At 41.2% G+C, this 26,762-nt stretch overlaps 1 protein-coding gene across 2 annotated transcripts in view; it reads right to left on the bottom strand.

Annotated features, from left to right (window-relative positions):
- Nucleotides 1-26,762, bottom strand: part of LOC133615329 (LHFPL tetraspan subfamily member 4 protein-like) — a 197,477-nt gene that overhangs the window by 65,510 nt on the left and 105,205 nt on the right. Inside the window, exons 2-4 of one of the 2 annotated variants that reach the window (XM_061973851.2) lie at nucleotides 17,847-18,083; nucleotides 12,860-12,876; nucleotides 2,108-3,654 (exon numbers count right to left, since the gene is read on the bottom strand). In XM_061973851.2, the coding sequence (XP_061829835.1) occupies nucleotides 3,601-3,654; nucleotides 12,860-12,876; nucleotides 17,847-18,083 (308 nt within the window). In that variant the 3' untranslated portion in view covers nucleotides 2,108-3,600. Of the gene's footprint in view, nucleotides 1-2,107; nucleotides 3,655-12,859; nucleotides 12,877-17,846; nucleotides 18,084-26,762 lie in introns of those variants that run through there. The other variant, XM_061973860.2, reaches the window with a different exon arrangement.

Below are 26,762 nucleotides of genomic sequence, written 5' to 3'. Positions count from 1 at the left end.
ACATGGAAAATAAACGCAAACCTAACTCAAAATGCCGGACATTTGAGGCATTTAAGAAACTCCGCCCTGACAGCTCCGCAATAGAGGACATGTCCGGTGAAAAGAGGACGTATGGTCAGTCTATCCCAGTGTTTTTCAACCTTTTTTGAGCCAAGGCACATTTTTTTGCGTTGAAAAAATGCGGAGGCACACCACCAGCAGAAATCATTAAAAAACGAAACTCAGTTAACAGTAAAAAGTCGTTGCAATTGTTGGATATGACTTTAAAGCATAACCAAGCATGCATCAATATAGCTCTTGTCTCAAAGTAGGTGTACTGTCACCACCTGTCACATCACGCCGTGACTTATTTGGAGTTGTTTGCTGTTTTCCTGTGTGTAGTGTTTTGGTTTTTGTCTTGCGCTCCTATTTTGGTGGCTTTTTCTCTTTTTTTGGTATTTTCCTGTAGCAGTTTCATGTCTTCCTTTGAGCGATATTTCCTTCATCTACTTTGTTTTAGCATTCAAGAATATTTCAGTTGTTTGTATCCCTCTTTGTGGGGACATTGTTGATTGTCATGCCATGTTGGGATGTATATTGTGGACGCCGTCTTTGCTCCACAGTAAGTCTTTGCTGTCGTCCAGCATTCTGTTTTTAGTTTACTTTGTAGCCAGTTCAGTTTTTGTTTTGTTCTGCATAGCCTTCCCTAAGCTTCAATGCCTTTTCTTAGGAGTACTCACCTTTTGTTTATTTTTAATTTAAGCGTTAGACACCTTTTTTTACCTGCACACTGCCACCCTCTGTTTCCGACATCTACAAAGCAATTAGCTACCGGCTGCCACCTACTGATATGGAAGAGTATTACACGGTTACTCTGCCGAGCTCTAGTTAGCACCGACACTCAACAACAACACATCATTTGGTTTGCAAAAAATATTTTTTAACCCAAATAGCCTGGTGAAATTAGATAATCTCCCACAGCACACCAGACTGTATCTCACGGCACACTAGTGTGCCGCGGCACAGTGGTTGAAAAACACTGCACTAAGCAACGGCGCATTATTTGCAGATTATAGTTATGGATTTGAAAAAAATATTTTTGGGACCAATAGGTGAAGTTGCATAATTTCCCACGGCACAACAGACAATATCTCATGGCACACTAGTGCATACTTGCCAACCTTGAGACCTCCGATTTCGGGAGGTGGGGGCGTGGTTGGGGGCGTGGTTAAGATATATATATATATATATATAAGAAATACTTGACTTTCAGTGAATTCTAGCTATATATATATATATATATATATATATATATATATATATATATATATATATATATTGTATTACCTATATATATATATATATATATATATATATGTAATAAAAAAAAAAATAAAAAAATATATATATATATATGTAATAAAATATATATATATATATATATATATATATATATATATATATATATATAGCTAGAATTCACTGAAAGTCAAGTATTTCTTATATGTATATATATATATATATATCTCTTAACCACGCCCCCAACCACACACATATATATATATATGTATATATATACATATATATATATATGTGTTCATTTATTTACACATATACACACACAACACTCATGTACTCATTGTTGAGTTAAGGGTTGAATTGGCCATCCTTGTTCTATTCTCTGTCACTATTTCAGAACACACACATTATACAAATATACATTATAAAATCAATAAGAAAACGGGAGCTCTAATTTGGGAGTCTGAATTAGGATCAGAAGTTCCTATATAAACATTGCGCACTCACGTCGCCTTTTTGTATTGATTACTGCAGCTGTGCACTGGATTCATTCACAAATACAAACTACAACTCACAAACACTTTAGAGTTAGGCTCCACCATCAGAATGTGTACTTAAACTTATAAAGATCACATGGATATTATTCAGTGAGTTGATTCACCAAAACTAACCTGTTATACAGGAGGAAAAAGCACACAGGACGTTTCAATTGTTCACAGACTGGTCGCGCTCATCAGAATGACAAGACACTTCCGGTCTGCAGGTGATAGCATTCAATTGGGAAGAAACGCCCTACTGCCCCCTACTGACCAATGTGAATACTGATAAATGTGGAATGACAGCTCCAAAAACGAATTCAAACCACAAAATAAAATAAATAAATCAACACAAAAATGTGACACATTATGGGTGGGTCACATTTGCATGTACAGTAGATGGCAGTATTGTCCTGTTTAAAAGTGTCACAACATTGCTGTTTACGGCAATGTTGTGAACAGGCTGTCAACACGTCACTCAGGTCCGCATGGAGCTGGAGGGGGCGTGGCCTCCAGCTCCGCCTGAATTTCGGGAGATTTTCGGGAGAAAATTTGTCCCGGGAGGTTTTCGGGAGAGGCGCTGAATTTCGGGAGTCTCCCGGAAAATCCGGGAGGGTTGGCAAGTATGCACTAGTGTGCCGCGGCACAGTGGTTGAAAAACACTGGTATATCCTAGCCCGTAAGCTGCTAGAATGCCGTGTGTTGTGCCTCGGTGTGCATTGTTTACACAACGTGCGTTACGCTACTTAATATGTCCGTGTGGAAACTCGTTCGATACACCTCCGAACCGAACCGGAACCCCCCCGTACCGAAACGGTTCAATACAAATACACGTACCGTTACACCCCTAATTATAAGTGTATTGTGAAATGCACTGATTTGGCAATATCCCTCTCACTGTTCTTATCATTTAGTTTAGTACAGTAAATGTACAGTATGAAGACACCTATAATTAAGAGTGTTTTTTTATCGACATTAAATCCAGCATCGCTCTTACAGTTTCCTACAGCAGGTACATTATTCGTACAGTATGCTGACACCGACTCGTTTGTTTTCCTTCCGGGCGTTAATTAATGATACCTGCAGGCACAGTTGCTTGTCCAATGAGGCGTTCCAAAGTGACATCTGCAGCACTTTTTCGCCTCCCCCGATGACAACGCAGTCTGCAGAATCACCTGACCAATGAAAGCCAGATCGATCGTGTTTTGCGCGTCGTTATTTCTGGTTTTCCTAAGTCAATCGCGAGGAGTGACGTGAACACAAAAGAGTGACCTTTTTTTTTTTCTTTTCGTAATTTCAGTAATGTTATTTACATCATTATGTACAGTAGAGAATCTCCCAGAGATGTTAGTAAAGCTGCTATGCTGGGGTACTGTTGTTTTTTTTTTTGTATCCTCTGGCAGCCGTATTGCCACTTTTAACCCCAACAGGGACTCTCAATGATTTCTTCCCAGGATGTATTTATATAAAAAAAAAAAAATGCTGAAAAAAAAAAATCCAACAAGTTCCCCCGCGCAAAGTCAAGAATGTAAATATGTTGTTTCTCCCCACGGCGTAAAGGTATTTGTTGAGAAAGTCAAGTCTTAAATGCACTGTACAACGTTTTTCTTCTCCCCCTCTCCCTTCCAAATATAGTTTATCCCAGTGTTGTTTGTTTTGTTTATTTCACAGAATCCTGTACATTTGGTTTCTGTATTGACATTTGGGCGATATATCCTGATCAGTGGAGAGAGGAAGAGAAAGAGAGAAGGAGGAGAGGGAGAGGTGAAGATGTCCAGTGCGATCCTCAGTGAAGGCGTTGGACTCCATACCTCGGCTCTCTTCTGTCCCGGACCTCAATCTGAGAAAACAGAACAGCCTCATTTCAGGTAAAACCATACTTGCCAACCTTGAGACCTCCAATTTCGGGAGGTGGGGGGTGGGTGCGGGGGGCGGGGGGAGTGGTTAAGAGGGGGGGGAGTATATTTACAGCTAGAATTCACCAAGTCAAGTATTTCATATATATATATTAGAGATGCGCGGATAGGCAATTATTTCATCCGCAACCGCATCAGAAAGTCGTCAACCATCCGCAATCCACCCGATCTAACATTTGATCAGAACCGCATCCGCCCGTTGTTATATATCTAATATAGACGATGTAAGGCATTAGTGAGGTTATAAAGCTTTTGCCTGTTAAAGAAAGGAGACTGATCCAATGCAGCACAGACATTCGCGTGCCACGCTGTCACGGCCCAGACGCACACCAGTGCGCAATCATATGGGAGCCGCGCTGAGCGCACCTCCAAGCGCGTCTCGCTGCAGGCGACGGCCGGGTATATGGGCCCGACGCTCCAGCGCCATCCATTTTCAGGGCTAGTTGATTCGGCAGGTGGGTTGTTACACACTCCTTAGCGGGTTCCAACTTCCATGGCCACCGTCCTAGCTGCTGTCTATATCAACCAGGGTGAGCCCCACCCCTTTCGTGAGCGCACTGCGCGCGGAGTGACCCCTGTTACGCGCCCCCGGCAACAGGGGTGGCGGGCAGGTAAGCTGCGCGGGCGGAGCGCGCGGAGTGACCCCTGTTACGAGCCCCCGGCCACGGGGGTGGCGGGCAGGTAAGCTGCTTACCTGCTGCGCGTGACGCCGGCCGCGGCGAAGGCGGACGAGGCGGGGTGTCGGTGCGGTGGGCGCGGTGGTGACCCTGGACGTGCGTCGGGCCCTTCTCGCGGATCGCCTCAGCTACGGCTCCCGGTGGGGCTCTCTCGGGGGAAGGGGCCTCGGTCCCGGACCCCGGCGAGGCGTCCCTTCTCCGCTCCGTAAGTGTCCATCTCTTTTTTTTTTTTTCTTCTGTTGTGGCATATGCAGCAGGTGCCTGCTCGTTTTTCGTATGTGGGTAACAACATTTAACTATGTATATATATTTCCCAATTGGTTTAACTGCCACCCGCCTGAATCTATTTAAAATCTAATTTTTTTTTAACCACCCGACCCGACCCGCGGATAAAATCTAATTTTTTTAAATTTCATCCGCCCGATCCGCGGATAATCCGCGGACTCCGCGGTTGTGCCCGCAAACCGCGCATCTCTAATATATATATATATATATATATATATATAATAAAAAATAAAAAAAATAAAAAAAAAATAAAAAAATATATATATATATATATATATCCCCGCGACCCCGAAGGGAATAAGCGGTAGAAAATGGATGGATGGATATATAAATAAAAGAAATACTTGAATTTCAGTGTTCATTTATTTACACATATACACACACATAACACTCATCTACTCATTGTTGAGTTAAGGGTTGAACTGTCCATCCTTGTTCTATTCTCTTGTCACTATCTGTCATGTCTGTGTGATCATGTTTTTGTGTTAGTCATGTTCTGTTTTGTTTTTGGACTTTTTGTGCACTTTTGTTTTGTCACCATAGCAACCATTAGTTTTCACCTGTCACGTCACGTCACGCACCTGTTTCACGTTTTGAGTCACGCACCTGCTTTCACTAATCATGTCTATAGTATTTAAGGTCATTCTTTTCAGTTTGTCGTTCTGACGACATCCCGCATTTATACTCTCCACACACGTATGACCCTTGCTGCGCTTTTTCATGCCGTTTTTTTCATCCAAGTAAGTTTTCTTTATTCAAGCCATAGTTTGCAAGTTTTGTTTAATTGTTCATAGTTTCTGCCAATGTGCAAGTTCTGTGTTTATAGTCTAGTTTTGTACCTCTGCCCCTGTGCGCGCCTTTTGTTTGATCCTTTTCTTTGTAGTTATAGAGTTTAAATAAATCATGTATTTACCTTCACGCCACATCTGGTCCAATTCACTTGCACCTCGGGAGAACAAACCAAGCCAAAGTCCTCGTCCTGACACTATCTTTCTAACCATGCTGAACACCCTCTCTGATGATGCATTGCTGTGTGGCACGCACAAAAGTGCTTTCATCAAATGCACTAGATGGCAGTATTGTCCTGTTTAAGAGTGTCACAACATTGCTGTTTACGGCAGACGGACTGCTTTACTGTAGACGTTCTTTATATTGTGGGAAAGCGGACTCAGGTCCGCATGGAGCTGGAGGGGGCGTGGCCTCCAGCTCCGCCTGAATTTCGGGAGATTTTCGGGAGAAAATTTGTCCCGGGAGGTTTTCGAGAGAGGCGCTGAATTTCGGGAGTCTCCCGGAAAATCCGGGAGGGTTGGCAAGTATGGGTAAAACACAGTTTGACATCCGTGATTAAACATGATTTGTTTGTATTTTACCGTTGAAAATATTGGAAATATAAATATTCAGTTCCAGGGTCACCATAAAACCTTTATTAACTTTCAATCCTAACAATCCAAACCAGTTTCAAGGTGCGGCATTGGATTATTTTCTATCAACATTAGCATCATACTCCCTCGTAATCGTAATCCTAATCGTAATTATTATATTATTATTATATATTATATTATATATATTATATAATATATTATATTATTATATTATTATTACTTATATTATTATTATTATTATTTTATTTTATTTTATTTTTTATTTTACCGTTGAAAATATTGGAAATATAAATATTCAGTTCCAGGGTCACCATAAAACCTTTATTAACTTTCAATCCTAACAATCCAAACCAGTTTCAAGGTGCGGCATTGGATTATTTTCTATTAACATTAGCATCATACTCCCTCGTAATCGTAATCGTAATCGTAATTATTATATTATTATATTATTATTATATATTATATTATATATTATATTATATTATATATTATATTATTATATTATTATTATTTATATTATATATATTTTATTTTATTTTATTTTTTATTTTACCGTTGAAAATATTGGAAATATAAATATTCAGTTCCAGGGTCCCCATAAAACCTTTATTAACTTTCAATCCTAACAATCCAAACCAGTTTCAAGGTGCGTCAGTGGATTATTTTCTATCAACATCAGCATCATACTCCCTCGTAATCCCAAATGTGGGCCTTTCCTGAGTGGGTTAGTATAGTCCAGGGGTCGGCAACCCGCGGCTCTTTAGCGCCGCCCTTGTGGCTCTCTGGAGCTTTTTCAAAAATGTATGAAAAATGGAAAAAGATGAGGGGGAAAAATATATATTTTTGTTTTAATATGGTTTCTGTAGGAGGACAAACATGACACAAACATCCCTAATTGTTATAAAGCACACTGTTTATATTAAACATGTGTCACTGATTCGAGTATTTGGCAAGCACCGTTTTGTCCTACTAATTTTGGCGGTCCTTGAACTCACCGTAGTTTGTTTACATGTACAACTTTCTGCGACTTTCTAGGACGTGTTTTATGCCACTTCTTTTTCTGTCTCATTTTGTCCACCAGACTTTTAACGTTGTGTATGAAGGCACAAAGGTGAGTTTTGTTGATGTTATTGACTTGTGTGGAATGCTAATCAGACATATTTGCTAAGCTAATCGATGCTAACATGCTATTTAGGCTAGCTATATGTACATATTGCATCATTATGCCTCATTTGTAGCTATATTTGAGCTCATTTAGTTTCCTTTAAGTCCTCTTAATTAAATTTATATCTCATGACAAACTATATGTAATATGGCTTTTAATTTTTTGAGGCTCCAGACAGATTTGTTTTTGTATTTTTGGTCCAATATGGCTCTTTCAACATTTTGGGTTGCCGACCCCTGGTATAGTCCTTTTTAGTCTGAGCAAGTCGCTTTTTGGCTGAACATTTGTTGCTCTTTGTCGTCGTATTTCCGGCCAAATATTAGCTTCCCCACATGTGTTCCTCTTTCCTCCAGAGCCTTCTAATGAAAGACCATACCAAAGAACACAACTCATACCTTCTGTCTGCTTCATTTGCCGTTAATTGAAACTGCCCCATTATGTTTTTTTGTCAAATACTAAACCCCATTTCAAACACGTTGAAGTTCCTTTTGCACCATTTCAATTGGCATTTTTTATTTATTTTTTTATTTAGCCTTTATTTAACCAGGTAAAAATCCCATTGAGATCAAAGATCTCTTTTCCAAGCGAGACCTGGCCAAGAGGGCAGCAGCAAGGTTACATTAAAGGGGAACATTATCACCAGACCTATGTAAGCGTCAATATATACCTTGATGTTGCAGAAAAAAGACCATATATTTTTTCAACCGATTTCCGAACTCTAAATGGGTGAATTTTGGCGAATTAAACGCCTTTCTAATATTCGCTCTCGGAGCAATGACGTCACATCGGGAAGCAATCTGCCATTTTCTCAAACACCAAGTCAAATCAGCTCTGTTATTTTCCGTTTTTTCGACTGTTTTCCGTACCTTGGAGACATCATGCCTCGTCGGTGTGTTGTCGGAGGGTGTAACAACACGAACAGGGACGGATTCAAGTTGCACCAGTGGCCCAAAGATGCCAAAGTGGCAAGAAATTGGACGTTTGTTCCGCACACTTTACCGACGAAAGCTATGCTACGACAGAGATGGCAAGAATGTGTGGATATCCTGCGACACTCAAAGCAGATGCATTTCCAACGATAAAGTCAAAGAAATCTGCCGCCAGACCCCCATTGAATCTGCCGGAGTGTGTGAGCAATTCAGGGACAAAGGACCTCGGTAGCACGGCAAGCAATGGCGGCAGTTTTTTCCCGCAGACGAGCGAGCTAAACCCCCTGGATGTCTTGGCTCACACCGTCCCGAAGATGATCAAGAGAAGAGGAATCGACCCTAGCTTCCCTGGCCTGCTGACATGAGGGTATGTCTACAGAATATATTAATTGATGAAAATTGGGCTGTCTGCACTCTCAAAGTGCATGTTGTTGCCAAATGTATTTCATATGCTGTAAACCTAGTTCATAGTTGTTAGTTTCCTTTAATGCCAAACAAACACATACCAATCGTCGGTTAGAAGGCGATCGCCGAATTCGTCCTCGCTTTCTCCCGTGTCGCTGGCTGTCGTGTCGTTTTCGTCGGTTTCGCTTGCATACGGTTCAAACCGATATGGCTCAATAGCTTCAGTTTCTTCTTCAATTTCGTTTTCGCTACCTGCCTCCACACTACAACCATCCGTTTCAATACATGCGTAATCTGTTGAATCGCTTAAACCGCTGAAACCCGAGTCTGAATCCGAGCTAATGTCGCTATATCTTGCTGTTCTACCCGCCATGTTTGTTTGTGTTGGCATCACTATGTGACATCACAGGAAAATGGACGGGTGTATATAACGATGGTTAAAATCAGGCACTTTTTTAGGGATATTGCGTGATGGGTAAAATTTTGAAAAAAACTTCGAAAAATAAAATAAGCCACTGGGAACTGATTTTTAATGCTTTTAACCCTTCTGAAATTGTGATAATGTTCCCCTTTAAAAACAGTAAACAACACATAAAACATCACATTTACAACATTAAAACTTGCTGACATGACACATGTGCACACAGACAAGGTAGACTGCAGTCCTTTCACAGAAGCTTTAAACTCATTCAACGTAACTAGGGTTTGAAGTTGACTATTCGATTGTAGGTTATTCCAAGCCTTCGGTGCTGAAAACCTAAATGCTTTCTTGCCCTGTTCAGTTCTTACTTTGGGGACGACAAATTGAAGAACATTCATTGAACGAAGATTGTGACTTCCTTGTTTCTTTGTTAAAAGACAAGACAGATAAGATGGAGTGATACCCAGAATGGTTTTGTAGATGAAAACTTAGCAATGATTGAGTACTGAGGGGAAGAAGGACAAATCTGTATATCACAGAACAACCTGCACGCGCTCATGGGAATTTATATTTCTTATGAAAAGTAATACACTGTAATTTGAGAACGTGTTCACTTGGCAGGGGGGAATTTGATGCAATATAGTTTTTTAAAGGGGAACATTATCACAATTTCAGAAGGGTTAAAACCATTCAAAATCAGTTCCCAGTGGCTTATTATATTTGTCGAAGTTTTTTTCAAAATTTTACCCATCACGCAATATCCCTAAAAATAGCTTCAAAGTGCCTGATTTTAACCATCGTTATATACACCCGTCCATTTTCCTGTGACGTCACATAGTGATGCCAACACAAACAAACATGGCGGATAGAACAGCAAGGAATAGCGACATTAGCTCAGATTCAGACTCGGATTTCAGCGGCTTAAGCGATTCAACAGATTACGCATGTATTGAAACGGATGGTTGTAGTGTGGAGGCAGGTAGCGAAAACGAAATTGAAGAAGAAACTGAAGCTATTGAGCCATATCGGTTTGAACCGTATGCAAGCGAAACCGACGAAAACGACACGACAGCCAGCGACACGGGAGAAAGCGAGGACGAATTCGGCGATCGCCTTCTAACCAACGATTGGTATGTGTTTGTTTGGCATTAAAGGAAACTAACAACTATGAACTAGGTTTACAGCATATGAAATACATTTGGCAACAACATGCACTTTGAGAGTGCAGACTGCCCAGTTTTCATCAATTAATATATTCTGTAGACATACCCTCATGTCAGCAGGCCAGGGAAGCTAGGGTCGATATTCTTCTCTTGACGGTGTGAGCCAAGACATCCAGGGGGTTTAGCTCGCTCGTCTGCGGGAACAAACTGCCGCCATTGCTTGCCGTGCTACCGAGGTCCTTTGTCCCTGAATTGCTCACACACTCCGGCAGATTCAATGGGGGTCTAGCGGCAGATTTCTTTGACTTTATCGTTGGAAATGCATCTGCTTTGAGTGTCGCAGGATATCCACACATTCTTGCCATCTCTGTCGTAGCATAGCTTTCGTCGGTAAAGTGTGCGGAACAAACGTCCAATTTCTTGCCACTTTGGCATCTTTGGGCCACTGGTGCAACTTGAATCCGTCCCTGTTCGTGTTGTTACACCCTCCGACAACACACCGACGAGGCATGATGTCTCCAAGGTACGGAAAACAGTCGAAAAAACGGAAAATAACAGAGCTGATTTGACTCGGTGTTTGAGAAAATGGCGGATTGCCTCCCGATTGTGACGTCATCGCTCCGAGAGCGAATAATAGAAAGGCGTTTAATTCGCCAAAATTCACCCATTTAGAGTTCGGAAATCAGTTAAAAAAATATATGGTCTTTTTTCTGCAACATCAAGGTATATATTGATGCTTACATAGGTCTGGTGATAATGTTCCCCTTTAATTGTCTTCACTACAGTACAGGCCAAACGTTTGGACACACCTTCTCCTCATTCAATGTGTTTTCTTTATTTTCATGACTATTGTCACATCAAAGCTATGAATGAACACATGGGGAGTTATGTACTTAACAAAAAAAGGTGAAATAACTGAAAACATGTCTTCCTTCAGATCTGCTTTTAAGCAGTGATTAGTGTTCTGTGTCTTGTAATGTCCTGTCTTGTAAATGTCCAGTATTATTATGTATTTTACAATGTACTGCTTTGATATTTCCTGTATATTATATTATTACTTTGAACTGTTCTAAATTAAAAAAAATGTTATCCTGTAAAGCATCTTTGAGTACTCTGAAAAGCGCTATACCAAATAAAATGTATTATTATTATTATTATTATTATTATTATTATTAGAGATGTCGGCAGGCCGATATTATCGGCTGATAAATGCTTTAAAATTGAATATCGGAAATTATCATTATAGGTTTTTTATTATCGATATCATTTTTTTATTTATTTTTTTCATTTTTTTTCATTAAATCAACATAAAAAACACAAGATACACTTACAATTAGTGCACCAACCCAAAAAAACTCCCTCCCCCATTTACACTCATTCACTCAAAGCGCTTTACATAGTGAAACCCAATATCTAAGTTACATTTTCTTAAAGCAGTGTGGGTGGCACTGGCAGCAGGTGGGTAAAGTGTCTTGCCCAAGGACACAACGGCAGTGACAAGGATGGCAGAAGCGGAGATCGAACCTGGAACACTCAAGTTGCTGGCACGGCCACTCTACCAACCGAGCTATACCGCCCCAAGAGTGTGCAAAGCAGTAACCAGAGCAAAGGGTGGCTATTTTGAAGAAACTAAAATATAATAATAATTAGGGATGTCCGATAATGGCTTTTTGCCGATATCCGATATTCTGATATTGTCCAACTCTTTAATTACCGATACCGATATCAACTGATACCGATATCAACCTATACCGATATATACAGTCGTGGAATTAACACATTATTATGCCTAATTTGGACAACCAGGTATGGTGAAGATAAGGTCCTTTTTAAAAAAATAAATAAAAATAAGATAAATAAATTAAAAACTCTTTCTTGAAAAAAAAAAAAAAGTAAAACAATATAAAAAAAGTTACATAGAAAATAGTAATTAATGAAAATGAGTAAAATGAAGTGTTAAAGGTTAGTACTATTAGTGGACCAGCAGCACGCACAATCATGTGTGCTTCCGGACTGTATCCCTTGCAGACTGTATTGATATATATTGATATAAATATAAAGAAACAACCCTTTTTTTTTATTGAGTGTAAATGGGGGAGGGAGGTTTTTTTGGGTTGGTGCACTAAGTGTATCTTGTGTTTTTTATGTTGATTTAATTTAAAAAAATAAAATAAAAAAAACGATACCGATAATAAAAAAAACGATACCGATAATTTCCGATATTACATTTTAAAGCATTTATCGGCCAATAATATCGGCAGGCCGATATTATTGGACATCTCTCAGTAAGCACAACCAGAATTGTTCTGTACATTAGTCGCACCGGGTTATAAGGCGCACTGTTGAGTTTTGAGGAAATTAAAGGATTTTAATTGTGCCTTATCGTCCGGAAAATACAGTATTTTAATCCATCCATCCATCCATTTTCTACCGCTTATTCCCTTTGGGGTCGCGGGGGGCGCTGGAGCCTATCTCAGCTACAATCGGGCGGAAGGCGGGGTACACCCTGGACAAGTCGCCACCTCATCGCAGGGCAGTATTTTAACTGTGATGCATAAAAAAACAGCTTTACTCCTTATTTACATATTTGAGGAAAAAAAATAAAAAAATCTGCCATTTATTGTATAGGTTTGCACACACGAGCATGACATTGCACAACAACTGACAAAGCAGGAAAAAAAAAGAAAAAAAATCTTACTTACCCTCGACACAGCAAAATCTGCAAAGACACAAACGACACACAACAGTGTTGGTAAAAAAAAAAAGAAAAAAAAAGTGCATATTTGTGCAAAACATTATAATGCTTATGTAAGTCTGAGTTTAGCATCAGAGTCTTTGTTTACGGCTGAGTGAGGACATTCACTGGCTGCATGTGTCAGCTTATGTCCTCTTTTTCTTCCTATTCATATAAACGGAGTTCCGTGTTCCTCGAGGTCAATTTCTATCAATGTAAAAACAAAAAAAACGGAAGTTGGCACAGCTGATGAAGCAATAGATGCATTCAAACAAGAAAACTGTCAGTGGGGTTAATCAGATAAAAACAGAACGACACGCCCACGCTGTGGAATATCTCCAGTTACCATGGAAACCATCAGAGATGGGAGAAGTGAGACATCTTATGTCACTATTCTCTTTATCTGGCTGTCTGGGCTTGACTCCACCGAGCTCACGATCTGCTGCTGCTGTATGGTCGCTCTACTACTGTACCTCCTTATGTCATCGCTCTTGTTTGTCTGCTCCACAGCTGATCAGCTCGCTGTCCTATTCCTCGGCCTGACTCTTTCATTCCTTCCCTGCACCCGGTGTGCTTCCCGCAAGGCTTAATCAGAGAGATTCAAGCATCCTGACGCAACGTCGTGCAAAAGAGGCAAGGAGGGAGGGAGCCTCTCCGGCTTTTTTCAGTGCAGCGCCCAAACTAAAACGGCAAACTTGAATGGAATCAAGTGGCCGTTGTTTCGATTTTGCCTGTTCAAGGCAGTGACGGCAAACTGTGTGCTTTTACAAACGTGTTAAAAAAAAATGTATTTGGATGTGCAGTGAAAACAAAATGATTCATTTTGTGTAAACTACTTCTGCACTGATGCGCTCAAAAGGGTGCACATGAGACAAAACATGTGTTGTGTTACAAACCCCGTTTCCATATGAGTTGGGAAATTGTGTTAGATGTAAATATAAACGGAATACAATGATTTGCAAATCCTTTTCAACCCATATTCAATTGAATGCACTACAAAGACAACATATTTGATGTTCAAACTCATAAACCTTTGCAAATAGTATTTAACTTAGAATTTCATGGCTGCAACACGTGCCAAAGTAGTTGGGAAAAGGCATGTTCACCACTGTGTTACATGGCCTTTCCTTTTAACAACACTCAGTAAACGTTTGGGAACTGAGGAGACACATTTTTGAAGCTTCTCAGGTGGAATTCTTTCCCATTCTTGCTTGATGTACAGCTTAAGTTGTTCAACAGTCCGGGGGTCTCCGTTTAGGCTTCATAATGCGCCACACATTTTCAATGGGAGACAGGTCTGGACTACAGGCAGGCCAGTCTAGTACCCGCACTCTTTTACTATGAAGCCACGTTGATGTAACACGTGGCTTGGCATTGTCTTGCTGAAATAAGCAGGGGCGTCCATGGTAACGTTGCTTGGATGGCAACATATGTTGCTCCAAAACCTGTATGTACCTTTCAGCATTAATGGTGCCTTCACAGATGTGTAAGTTACCCATGTCTTGGGCACTAATACACCCCCATACCATCACACATGCTGGCTTTTCAACTTTGCGCCTATAACAATCCGGATGGTTCTTTTCCTCTTTGGTCCGGAGGACACGACGTCCACAGTTTCCAAAAACAATTTGAAATGTGGACTCGTCAGACCACAGAACACTTTTCCACTTTGTATCAGTCCATCTTAGATGAGCTCAGGCCCAGCGAAGCCGACGGCGTTTCTGGGTGTTGTTGATAAACGGTTTCCGCCTTGCATAGGAGAGTTTTAACTTGCACTTACAGATGTGGCGACCAACTGTAGTTACTGACAGTGGGTTTCTTATGTGTTCCTGAGCCCATCTGGTGATATCCTTTACACACTGATGTCTCTTGTTGATGCAGTACAGCCTGAGGGATGGAAGGTCACGGGCTTAGCTGCTTACGTGCAGTGATTTCTCCAGATTCTCTGAACCCTTTGATGATATTACGGACCGTAGATGGTGAAATCCCTAAATTCCTTGCAATAGCTGGTTGAGAAAGGTTTTTCTTAAACTGTTCAACAATTTGCTCACGCATTTGTTGACAAAGTGGTGACCCTCGCCCCATCCTTGTTTGTGAATGACTGAGCATTTCATGGAATCTACTTTTATACCCAATCATGGCACCCACCTGTTCCCAATTTGCCTGTTCACCTGTGGGATGTTCCAAATAAGTGTTTGATGAGCATTCCTCAACTTTATCAGTATTTATTGCCACCTTTCCCAACTTCTTTGTCACGTGTTGCTGGTATCAAATGTAAAGTTAATGATTATTTGAAGAAAAAAAAAAAAGTTTATCAATTTGAACATCAAATATGTTGTCTTTGTAGCATATTCAACTGAATATGGGTTGAAGAGGATTTGCAAATCATTGTATTCCGTTTATATTTACATCTAACACAATTTCCCAACTCATATGGAAACGGGGTTTGTAGATTTCTGACAGTCACACCACATGATTGTTTGACCCCATGAGTCAGATTGACTTGAAAATGTCCTCACACACCCATTGATCACATTTCGGTCCAATATCAGTAAAAACAAGTAACCCCCCAAACCTAAAAAAAAATGCATCCAAAATCTTGCATTAAAGAAAAATGCATTTTACTTGTGCAAAGCTGTATCACATAATTAGAGTTGTACATTACTTACAGATACAAAGTCTCCAAGACAGAAGCATTTTGGAAAATTTCCAGTAACAAACGTGTCCGCACCATCCAATTTACTGTGTCATGAGCTCCTTGTCACAAAAACAAGTACTCCTCCACTTTAACTTAAAGACACCATAAGACCATTCCATGTGTTCAATAATAAATAGGTTACTGTTTCCCGTACTGTACATATTGTTCTAAGTTTGACTAATTTGACTTGATCAAGCCTCTTCTATCACTCCACATGACAAAATATTTAAAGCATGTGTAAATTTTGCTGGAATCGAATGAATATCAATATCGGAAGTGAAAAAGTCGTATCAGGGCACCCACGGTTGTAACTTTTAAGGTGTTTAGCCGAATCACCTCAAAATTCAGTACATACCTTTAGGGCATGGACATGCAAATGTGTGTACAATTTGAGCAAGATTGGTTCACAAACACGGCTGCCATTAAGCCAAAATAATTTCAGGGGCATGGGCTATAAGTCATCCACCATTTGTCTAATTATTTTGTAAAGATTTTGCAAATGTCTTGGGATTTTTATTTTTTTTTTCCAGAAAAAAAAGAAAAATGTTAACATTCCGGATCAATACAGTAATTGGGCCATTGCAAATGCAGATATTAAAAAATAAGGTAAAAGGTAGAGATGTGTCCCTAAAATCGCCAACCTCTGAAAAAACTCCAGCCAAGGCAAATACTTTCTAAATTACATGTAGCAGTATGTGTATTATACAGTAGGTAAGGTTGTATCTTGCTTAATTCCTGTGAGAATCCTGCGTGTGACTAAGTATTGAGAAATGGGATTATCCAGGACTAGCTGCAGTGTGCTCAAACAGATAATATTGTATCATCTCCTTCTCTTTATGGACTTATCAGGTCTTATTCTTCATGCATCCTTCCCCCAGGCTTAAAGGGAAGGATGAGGCAAAAATATGTGCTTAAATAAAAGCAATTAAAGAACATACACATGGTACAAACCCCGTTTCCATATGAGTTGGGAAATTGTGTTAGACAACATATTTGATGTTCAAACTGATAAACAATTTTTTTTTGTGCAAATAATCATTAACTTTATAATTTGATGCCAGCAACACGTGACAAAGAAGTTGGGAAAGGTGGCAATAAATACTGATAACGTTGAGGAATGCTCATCAAACACTTATTTGGAACATCCCACAGGTGAACAGGCAAATTGGGAACAGGTGGGTGCCATGATTGGGTATAAAAGTAGATTCCATGAAATACTCAGTCATTCACAAACAAGGATGGGGCGAGGGTCACCACTTTGTCAACAAATGCGTGAGCAAATTGTTGAACAGTTTAAGAAAAACCTTTCTCAACCAGCTATTGCAAGGAATTTAGGGATTTCACCATCTACGGTCCGTAATATCATCAAAGGGTTCAGAGAATCTGGAGAAATCACTGCACGTAAGCAGCTATGCCCGTGACCTTCCATCCCTCAGGCTGTACTGCATCAACAAGCGACATCAGTGTGTAAATGATATCACCACATGGGCTCAGGAACACTTCATAAACTCACTGTCAGTAACTACAGTTGGTCGCTACATCTGTAAGTGCAAGTTAAAACTCTCCTATGCAAGGCGAAAACCGTTTATCAACAACACCCAGAAACGCCGTCGGCTTCGCTGGGCCTGAGCTCATCTAAGATGGACTGATACAAAGTGGAAAAGTGTTCTGTGGTCTGACGAGTCCACATTTCAAATTGTTTTTGGAAACTGTGGACGTCGTGTCCTCCGGACCAAAGAGGAAAAGAACCATCCGGATTGTTATAGGCGCAAAGTTGAAAAGCCAGCATCTGTGGTGTATTAGTGCCCAAGACATGGGTAACTTACACATCTGTGAAGGCGCCATTAATGCTGAAAGGTACATACAGGCTTTGGAGCAACATATGTTGCCATCCAAGCAACGTTACCATGGACGCCCCTGCTTATTGCAGCAAGACAATGCCAAGCCACGTGTTACATCAACGTGGCTTCATAGTAAAATAGTGCAGGTACAATTGAGTATGGGTTGAAAATGATTTGCAAATTATTGTATTCCGTTTATATTTACATCTAACACAATTTCCCAACTCATATGGAAACGGGGTTTGTACATCATGAACAGAAATCCCTTCCTCTTTCTGCATTTTACCTTGATTTACTTCCAGATTCTTCCTCACATGCGCCAACCTTTTACAGTTTCATGGATGTCGGTCAAACCAAACCTCTTTTACCCCCCGCACTTTTGTACTTGGAAGAGGTCATGACAATGTCACATTCACCTTTGTTGTCTGTCTGCAGGTCGTCCAGGTAGAAGTCGTTCTGCCGGTTGCCCAGGACGAAGGCCATTGAGGACAGGACCAGGGCGTTGAGGATGCCCATGATGGCCAACATGTAGGCCCAGCGTACGGAGCAGTCGCCCAGGGAGTATTTCCCCGTGTGCTCCCCGCACATGTCCCGGATGACCTCTGCATCCCACCCGTCGGGGAAGATCATGCAGCCCAGGACCAGGCATACTCCTGGAGAACACAGGTGGGGGGACAGGTTATTTTAAAAAACGAAAATAAGTTTCACTTGAAATTGCAGATGAAGCAATGAATATCAGTCTTAGCGTGATTTTAATAGAATCAGTGTTATTTTGACTCGTGGGGCCAAATTTAGGGAAAAAAATGTGTCTGGGGGGCCGGTATATCTATTTTTAGGAACACTAATACAAAACCTCGTTATGACAGACCGCCTTAAAAAAAGAAATGGAATTTTAATTTTTTTTTACTGAATGAGACACAACCAGAATGTACATGAAAATAAAGAATGTGGGATTTACAATATTAACTATGAAGGATGAAACACTGAATATTGACAACATATGAACGTCACACCCACTCTCCATCCACATATTTTACAATCAAGCGAAACACAACAAAAATGCAACAAACACAGCAAAATATGAAGGCGAAGGGTAAAAAAACAAAACACCTTCAATCTGATACATCTGATATATCACTAAGCTTTAGAACTTTGTTGTAAAAATCTCCTTCCATGTCTGTTCCTGACACCCACATTTCAGGCTCGCTGTGGAAACGCTCCCCACCCACAATGCTTGGTGCCTCATCTGATCTGCTGTGACTTAGATTACCATAGTAACTCATTAGATTACGATATCCATCCATCCATCCATCTTCTTCCGCTTATCCGAGGTCGGTTCGCGGGGGCAGCAGCCTAAGCAGGGAAGCCCAGACTTCCCTCTCCCCAGCAACTTCGTCCAGCTCTTCCTGTGGGACCCCGAGGCGTTCCCAGGCCAGCCGGGAGACATAGTCTTCCCAACGTGTCCTGGGTCTTCCCCGCGGCCTCCTACCGGTCGGACATGCCCTAAACACCTCCCTAGGGAGGCGTTTGGGTGGCATCCTGACCAGATGCCCGAACCACCTCATCTGGCTCCTCTCGATGTGGAGGAGCAGCGGCTTTACTTTGAGCTCCCCCTGGATGACAGAGCTTCTCACCCTATCTCTAAGGGAGAGCCCCGCCACCCGGCGGAGGAAACTCATTTCGGCCGCTTGTACCCGTGATCTTGTCCTTTCGGTCATAACCCAAAGCTCATGACCATAGGTGAGGATGGGAACGTAGATCGACCGGTAAATTGAGAGCTTTGCCTTCCGGCTCAGTTCCTTCTTCACCACAACGGATCGATACAGCGTCCGCATTACTGAAGACGCCCCACCGATCCGCCTGTCGATCTCACGATCCACTCTTCCCCCACTCGTGAACAAGACTCCGAGGTACTTGAACTCCTCCACTTGGGGCAAAATCTCCTCCCCAACCCGGAGATGGCACTCCACCCTTTTCCGGGCGAGAACCATGGACTCGGACTTGGAGGTGCTGATTCTCATACCAGTCGCTTCACACTCGGCTGCGAACCGATTCAGTGAGAGCTGAAGATCCTGGCCAGATGAAGCCATCAGGACCACATCATCTGCAAAAAGCAGAGACCTAATCCTGCAGCCACCAAACCAGATCCCCTCAACGCCTTGACTGCGCCTAGAAATTCTGTACATAAAAGTTATGAACAGAATCGGTGACAAAGGGCAGCCTTGGCAGAGTCCAACCCTCACTGGAAACGTGTCCGACTTACTGCCGGCAATGCGGACCAAGCTCTGGCACTGAGCATACAGGGAGCGGACTGCCACAATCAGACAGTCCGATACCCCATACTCTCTGAGCACTCCCCACAAGACTTCCCGAGGGACACGGTCGAATGCCTTCTCCAAGTCCACAAAACACATGTAGACTGGTTGGGCAAACTCCCATGCACCCTCAAGGACCCTGCCGAGAGTATAGAGCTGGTCCACAGTTCCACGACCAGGACGAAAACCACACTGTTCCTCCTGAATCCGAGGTTCGACTATCCGGCGTAGCCTCCTCTCCAGTACACCTGAATAGACCTTACCAGGAAGGCTGAGGAGTGTGATCCCACGATAGTTAGAACACACCCTCCGGTTCCCCTTCTTAAAGAGAGGAACCACCACCCCGGTCTGCCAATCCAGAGGCACCGCCCCCGATGTCCACGCGATGCTGCAGAGTCTTGTCAACCAAGACAGCCCCACAGCATCCAGCATCTAGATTACCATAGTAACTAGTATATCGTGCAAAAGCGCAGATTCCAACCATTGAAATACTTTGCATAGTTGAAGACTTCCGGTCATTAGAAAACATCACTGCACATCATAATGGCAGCTACACTTTCCATCTCAAACATCCCCAAAAAATCTTTTGGGAATGTCCGGTGGGCCAGATTGAAAAGCTTAACGGGCCTTAATTTGCCCAGGTCTGGCCTATGGTCTTGGTTTATCTTTTGGAAATGCTTAAAGGCCTACTGAAATGCGATTTTCTTATTCAAACGGGCATAGCAGGTCCATTTTATGTGTCATACTTGATCATTTCGCGATATTGCCATATTTTTGCTGAAAGGATTTAGTAGAGAACATCCACGATAAAGTTTGCAACTTTTGGTCGCTGATAAAACAGCCTTGCCTGTACCGGAAGTAGCAGACGAGTAGCGTGACGTCACAGGTTGTGGAGCTCCTCACATCCGCACATTGTTTACAATCATGGCCACCAGCAGCGAGAGCGATTTGGACCGAGAAAGCGACGATTCCCCCATTAATTTGAGCGAGGATGAAAGATTTGTGGATGAGGAAAGTGAGAGTGAAGGACTAGAGGGCAGTGGGAGCGATTCAGATAGGGAAGATGCTCTGAGAGGCGGGTGGGACCTGATATTCAGCTGGGAATGACTAAAACAGTAAATAAACACAAGACATATATATACTCTATTAGCCACAACACAACCAGGCTTATATTTAATATGCCACAAATTAATCCCGCATAACAAACACCTCCTCAGTTACGTACGTGACATGCACATAGCGGCACGCACGTACGGGCAAGCGATCAAATGTTTGGAAGCGTACTCACGGTACCGCGTCTGCGCATCCAACTCAAAGTCCTCCTGTTAAGAGTCTCTGTTGTCCCAGTTCTCCACAGGCCAATGGTAAAGCTTGACTGTCATCTTCCGGGAATGTAAACACCGGCCGTGTTTGTGTTGCTGAAGTCGGCCGCAATACACCGCTTCCCACCTACAGCTTTCTTCTTTGCTGTCTCCATTGTTCATTGAACAAATTGCAAAAGATTCACCAACACAGATGTCCAGAATACTGTGGAATTTTGCGATGAAAACAGACGACTTAATAGCTGGCCACCATGCTGTCCCAAAATGTCCTCTACGAGCCGCGACGTCACGCGCTGACGTCATCATACCGAGACGTTTTCAGCAGGATATTTCGCGCGAAATTTAAAATTGCACTTTAGTAAACTATGGCATGTGTTGCAATGTTAAGATTTCATCATTGATATATAAACTATCAGACTGCGTGGTCGGTAGTAGTGGGTTTCAGTAGGCCTTTAACACGATACTTTCAGGAACTATTGAAAGTGAGGCAGTGTTATACCGTATTTTTCGGATTATAAGTCGCAGTTTTTTTTTATAGTTTGGCCGGGGGTGCGACTTATACTCAGGAGCGACTTAAGTGTGAAATTATTAACACATTACCGTAAAATATCAAATAATATTATTTAGCTCATTCACGTAAGAGACGAAGCAAACGTCAGCAATCGTCACTCACACGTCAACCAATAGGAATTCGGGGGGGGAGGGTCATGGCAGAAGTGCATTGTGGGTCATGGGATGCTAACTGCTATATGATATATGCTACTGCCGTAGCTATTAAAATGGATCACATCAACACTGGCGGTAACTTATAAAAACTGAGAAGGACTGAACAAAAATGGCACCGAAAAGGAAATCATATACTGCAGGTTACAAGCTGGACGTAGTGAAATATGCTGCAGAGCAGTAGGTGTCAGCCGGTAGCTAATTGCTTTGTAGATGTCGGAAACAGAGGGAGGCAGTGTGCAGGTAAAAAGGTGTCTAATGCTTAAATTGAAAATAAACAAAAGTTGAGTACTCCTAAGAAAAGGCATTGAAGCTTAGGGAAGGCTATGCAGAACAAAACTAAAACTGAACTGGCTACAAAGTAAACAAAAACAGAATGCTGGACGACAGCAAAGACTTGCTGTGGAGCAAAGACGGCGTCCACAATGTACATCCGAACATGACATGACAAACAACAATGTCCCCACAAAGAAGGATAAAAACAACTGAAATATTCTCGATTGCTAAAACAAAGTAGATGCGGGAAATATCGCTCAAAGGAAGACATGAAACTGCTACAGGAAAATACCAAAAAAAGAGAAAAAGCCACCAAAATAGGAGCGCAAGACAAGAACTAAAACACTACACACAGGAAAACAGCAATAAAGTCCAAATAAGTCAGGGTGTGATGTGACAGGTGGTGACAGTACACCTACTTTGAGACAAGAGCTATATTGATGCATGCTTGGTTATGCTTTAAAGTCATATCCAACAATTGCAACGACTTTTTACTGTCAACTGAGTTTCGTTTTTTAATGATTTCTGCTGGTGGTGTGCCTACGCATTTTTTCAACGCAAAAAATATGCCTTGGCTCAAAAAAGGTTCAAAAACACTGGCTTAGTGTCTGTGCTGTGTACAGCTCGGCAGGGTAAACCACGTTATACTCCATGCCAGTAGGTGGCAGCTGGTAATTAATTGCTTTGTAAAAGTCGGAATGTGTCGGTTGAGACGAAGGTGGTTTGTTGTGATCACAATATGCAGGTAAAAACGTATATTTTGTTTAAACCAAAAATGAACATAAGGAAAAGGCAATGAAGCATACAAATGGCTATGCAAAAACACAAGCAAAACTGAACTGGCTACCGAGTAAACAGAAACAGAATGCTGGACGACAGCAAAAACTTACGGCGTCCACAAAGTACATCCGTACTTGACAATCAACAATGTCCACACAAAGAAGGATAGCAACAACTTAAATAGCCTTGCTTGCTAACACAAAGCAGGTGCGGAGAATATCGCTCAAAGGAAGACATGGAACTGCTACAGGAAAACACCAACAAAACAGGAAGGGCCACCAAAATAACAGCGCAAGACAAAAACTAACGCACTACACAAGAAAACACCAACGAACTCAAAATAAGGCACGGCGACCTGGTGGAGTTTCATTTTTTAACGTTTTCTGCTGGTGGTGTGCCGCCGGAATTTTTAATGAAAAAAAAAGGTTTGAGTTGAAAAACACTGAAGCAGAGAACGGCAATCGAGCAGCAGAAAGAAAGGACATACCAGAGGCGACACCGGGGAGGAAGATTTCATGGGATTTAGCGATTAGCAGTGACAGATTGTTTGGTAAACGTATAGCATGTTCTATATGCATACTTGCCAACCTTGAGACCTTCGATTTTGGGGGTTGGGGCGGGGGCGTGGTTTGGGGGCGTGGCTAAGAGGGGAGGAGTATATTTACAGCTAGAATTCACCAAGTCAAGTATTTCATATATATGTATATATATATATAAGAAATACTTGACTTTCAGTGAATTCTAGCTATATAATAATAATAATAATAATACCTGGGATTTATATAGCGCTTTTCTAAATACCCAAAGTCGCTTTACATGTGTGTGTGGGGGGGGGGGGACGATAAAAACAATTTTATTAGAAAAAATAAATAAATAAAAATAAAAATAAATAAATAAATAAGAGACACCTAGGGCAGGGTCAGTTTGGAAAGGCTAATGTGAAGAGGTGAGTTTTTAGGGTGGCTTTGAAGGTGAATTTATTTATTATATATATATATATAATAAATAAATAAATATGAATAAATATATATAATAAATAAATAAATATATATATATTTATTTATTTTATGTATTTATTTATATTTATTTATTATATATATATATATATATACTTGAATTTCAGTGTTCATTTATTTACACATATACACACACATAACACTCATGTACTCATTGTTGAGTTAAGGGTTGAATTGTCCATCCTTGTTCTATTCTCTGTCACTATTTTTCTAACCATGCTGAACACCCTCTCTGATGATGCATTCTGCTTCGTCTCCTTGTTGTGTGCGCAGTTTTGCACTGCACTCTCTAAAAGCCTTAGATGTTATTGTCACATATGCATGTACAGTAGATGGCAGTATTGTCCTGTTTAAGAGTGTCACAACATTGCTGTTTACGGCAGACGAACTGCTTTACGGTAGACGAAAACGTGACTGCTGTTGTTGTGTGTTGTTGCCACGCTGGGAGGACGTTAATGAAACTGCCTAACAATAAACCCACATAAGAAACCAAGAACTCGCCCTCCATCATTCTACAGTTATAACGTGATTGGGCAGGCATGCTGTTTATATTGTGGGAAAGCGGACGTGAAAACAGGCTGTCGACACGTCACTCAGGTCCGCCTGAATTTCGGGAGATTTTCGGGAGAAAATTTGTCCCGGGAGGTTTTTGGGAGAGGCGCTGAATTTCGTGAGTCTCCCGGAAAATCCGGGAGGGTTGGCAAGTATGTATATACGTATGTTATAGTTATTTGAATGACTCTTACCATAATATGTTACGTTAACATACCAGTTGGTTATTTATGCCTCATATGATGTACATTCTTTATTCTCTATTTATTTTAAATTGCCTTTCAAATGTCTATTCTTGGTGTTGGATTTTATCAAATAAATTTCCCCCAAAAATGCGACTTATATACATACTTGCCAACCCTCCCGGATTTTCCGGGAGACTCACGAAATTCAGCGCCTCTCCCGAAAACCTCCCGGGACAAATTTTCTCCCGAAATTCAGGCGGACCTGAGTGACGTGTTGACAACACACAACAACAGTGTCTACCGTAAAGCAGTTGGTCTGCCGTAAACAGCAATGTTGTGACACTTTTAAACAGGACAATACTGCCATCTACTGTACATGCATATGTGACCCACCCATAATGTGTCACATTTTTGTGTTGATTTATTTATTTTATTTTGTGGTTTGAATTCGTTTTTGGAGCTGTCATTACACATTTATCAGTATTCACATTGGTCAATAGGGGGCAGTAGGGCGTTTCTTCCCAATTGAATGCTATCACCTGCAGACCGGAAGTGTCTTGTCATTCTGATGAGCGCGACCAGTCTGTGAACAATTGAAACGTCCTGTGTGCTTTTTCCTCCTGTATAACAGGTTAGTTTTGGTGAATCAACTCACTGAATAATATCCATGTGATCTTTATAAGTTTAAGTACACATTCTGATGGTGGAGCCTAACTCTAAAGTGTTTGTGAGTTGTAGTTTGTATTTGTGAATGAATCCAGTGCACAGCTGCAGTAATCAATACAAAATGGCGACTTGAGTACGCAATGTTTATATAGGAACTTCTGATCCTAATTCAGACTCCCAAATTAGAGCTCCCGTTTTCTTATTGATTTTATAATGTATATTTGTATAATGTGTGTGTTCTGAAATAGTGACAGAGAATAGAACAAGGATGGACAATTCAACCCTTAACTCAACAATTAGTAGATGAGTGTTATGTGTGTGTTTATGTGTAAATAAATGAACACTGAAATTCAAGTATTTATTTTATTTATGTATATATATATAAATAAATAATAATTTATTATATATATATATATATGTAATAAAAAAAAAATATATATATAGCTAGAATTCACTGAAAGTCAAGTATTTCTTTATATATATATATATCTTAACCACGACCCCCACCCCACCCCCGACCACGCCCCCCACCCCCCACCCCCACCTCCCGAAATTGGAGGTCTCAAGGTTGGCAAGTATGCTTAGATTACCATAGTAACTCATTAGATTACCATAGTAACTAGTATATCGTGCAAAAGCGCAGATTCCAACCATTAAAATACTTTGCATAGTTCAAGACTTCCGATCATTAGAAAACATCACTGCACATCATAATGGCAGCTACACTTTCCATCTTAAACATCCCCAAAAAATATTTTGGGAATGTCCGGTGGGCCAGATTGAAAAGCTTAACGGGCCTTAATTTGCCCAGGTCTGGCCTATGGTCTTGGTTTATCTTTTGGAAATGCTTAAAGGCCTACTGAAATGCGATTTTCTTATTCAAACGGGCATAGCAGGTCCATTTTATGTGTCATACTTGATCATTTCGCGATATTGCCATATTTTTGCTGAAAGGATTTAGTAGAGAACATGGACTATAAAGTTTATACTCCGGCGCGACTTATACTCCGAAAAATACGGTACACATTATTCACCTGGAGACAAGTGAGTATGTATACCAGTAGTCCTTTTAAACATAGCACGTACACAAAGAACAAGGCTTCGTACTCAACAAACAAAAGGTGACTGCATGCACCTAACGCACACACAAATAGAAACATAAATCGAGTCCAACACAAAATCCATAGATGCAATTTAAAGAGCAGCGGAGATATGAGGAATCCATGCTTTGCACCTATGCTCATTGAAAGTGCACATCACAGGGGAAGAAGGTGTGGGGGAGGCTGATTGGACCGCGTCCCCCGCCTTTGCAGCTGAAATAGAATTCGGCCTGCGCCTGCCTTGGGCTCTGTAAGTAAAGCAGCGGGCTCCAGTGGGAGACGGTGAACATACATGGCAGCCGTCACACTCCATCTTCATTGCAGCCACCGCGTGTCTTTTTATTTTATTATTATTACCCCCCCCCCCCCACCAAAGACCACTCATGAAAATGGAGGG

Source organism: Nerophis lumbriciformis, linkage group LG01, assembly GCF_033978685.3.
Source record: "Nerophis lumbriciformis linkage group LG01, RoL_Nlum_v2.1, whole genome shotgun sequence".
Classification (NCBI taxonomy): Eukaryota; Metazoa; Chordata; class Actinopteri; order Syngnathiformes; family Syngnathidae; genus Nerophis; species Nerophis lumbriciformis.
This window is presented reverse-complemented; position numbering and strand designations above follow the sequence as displayed.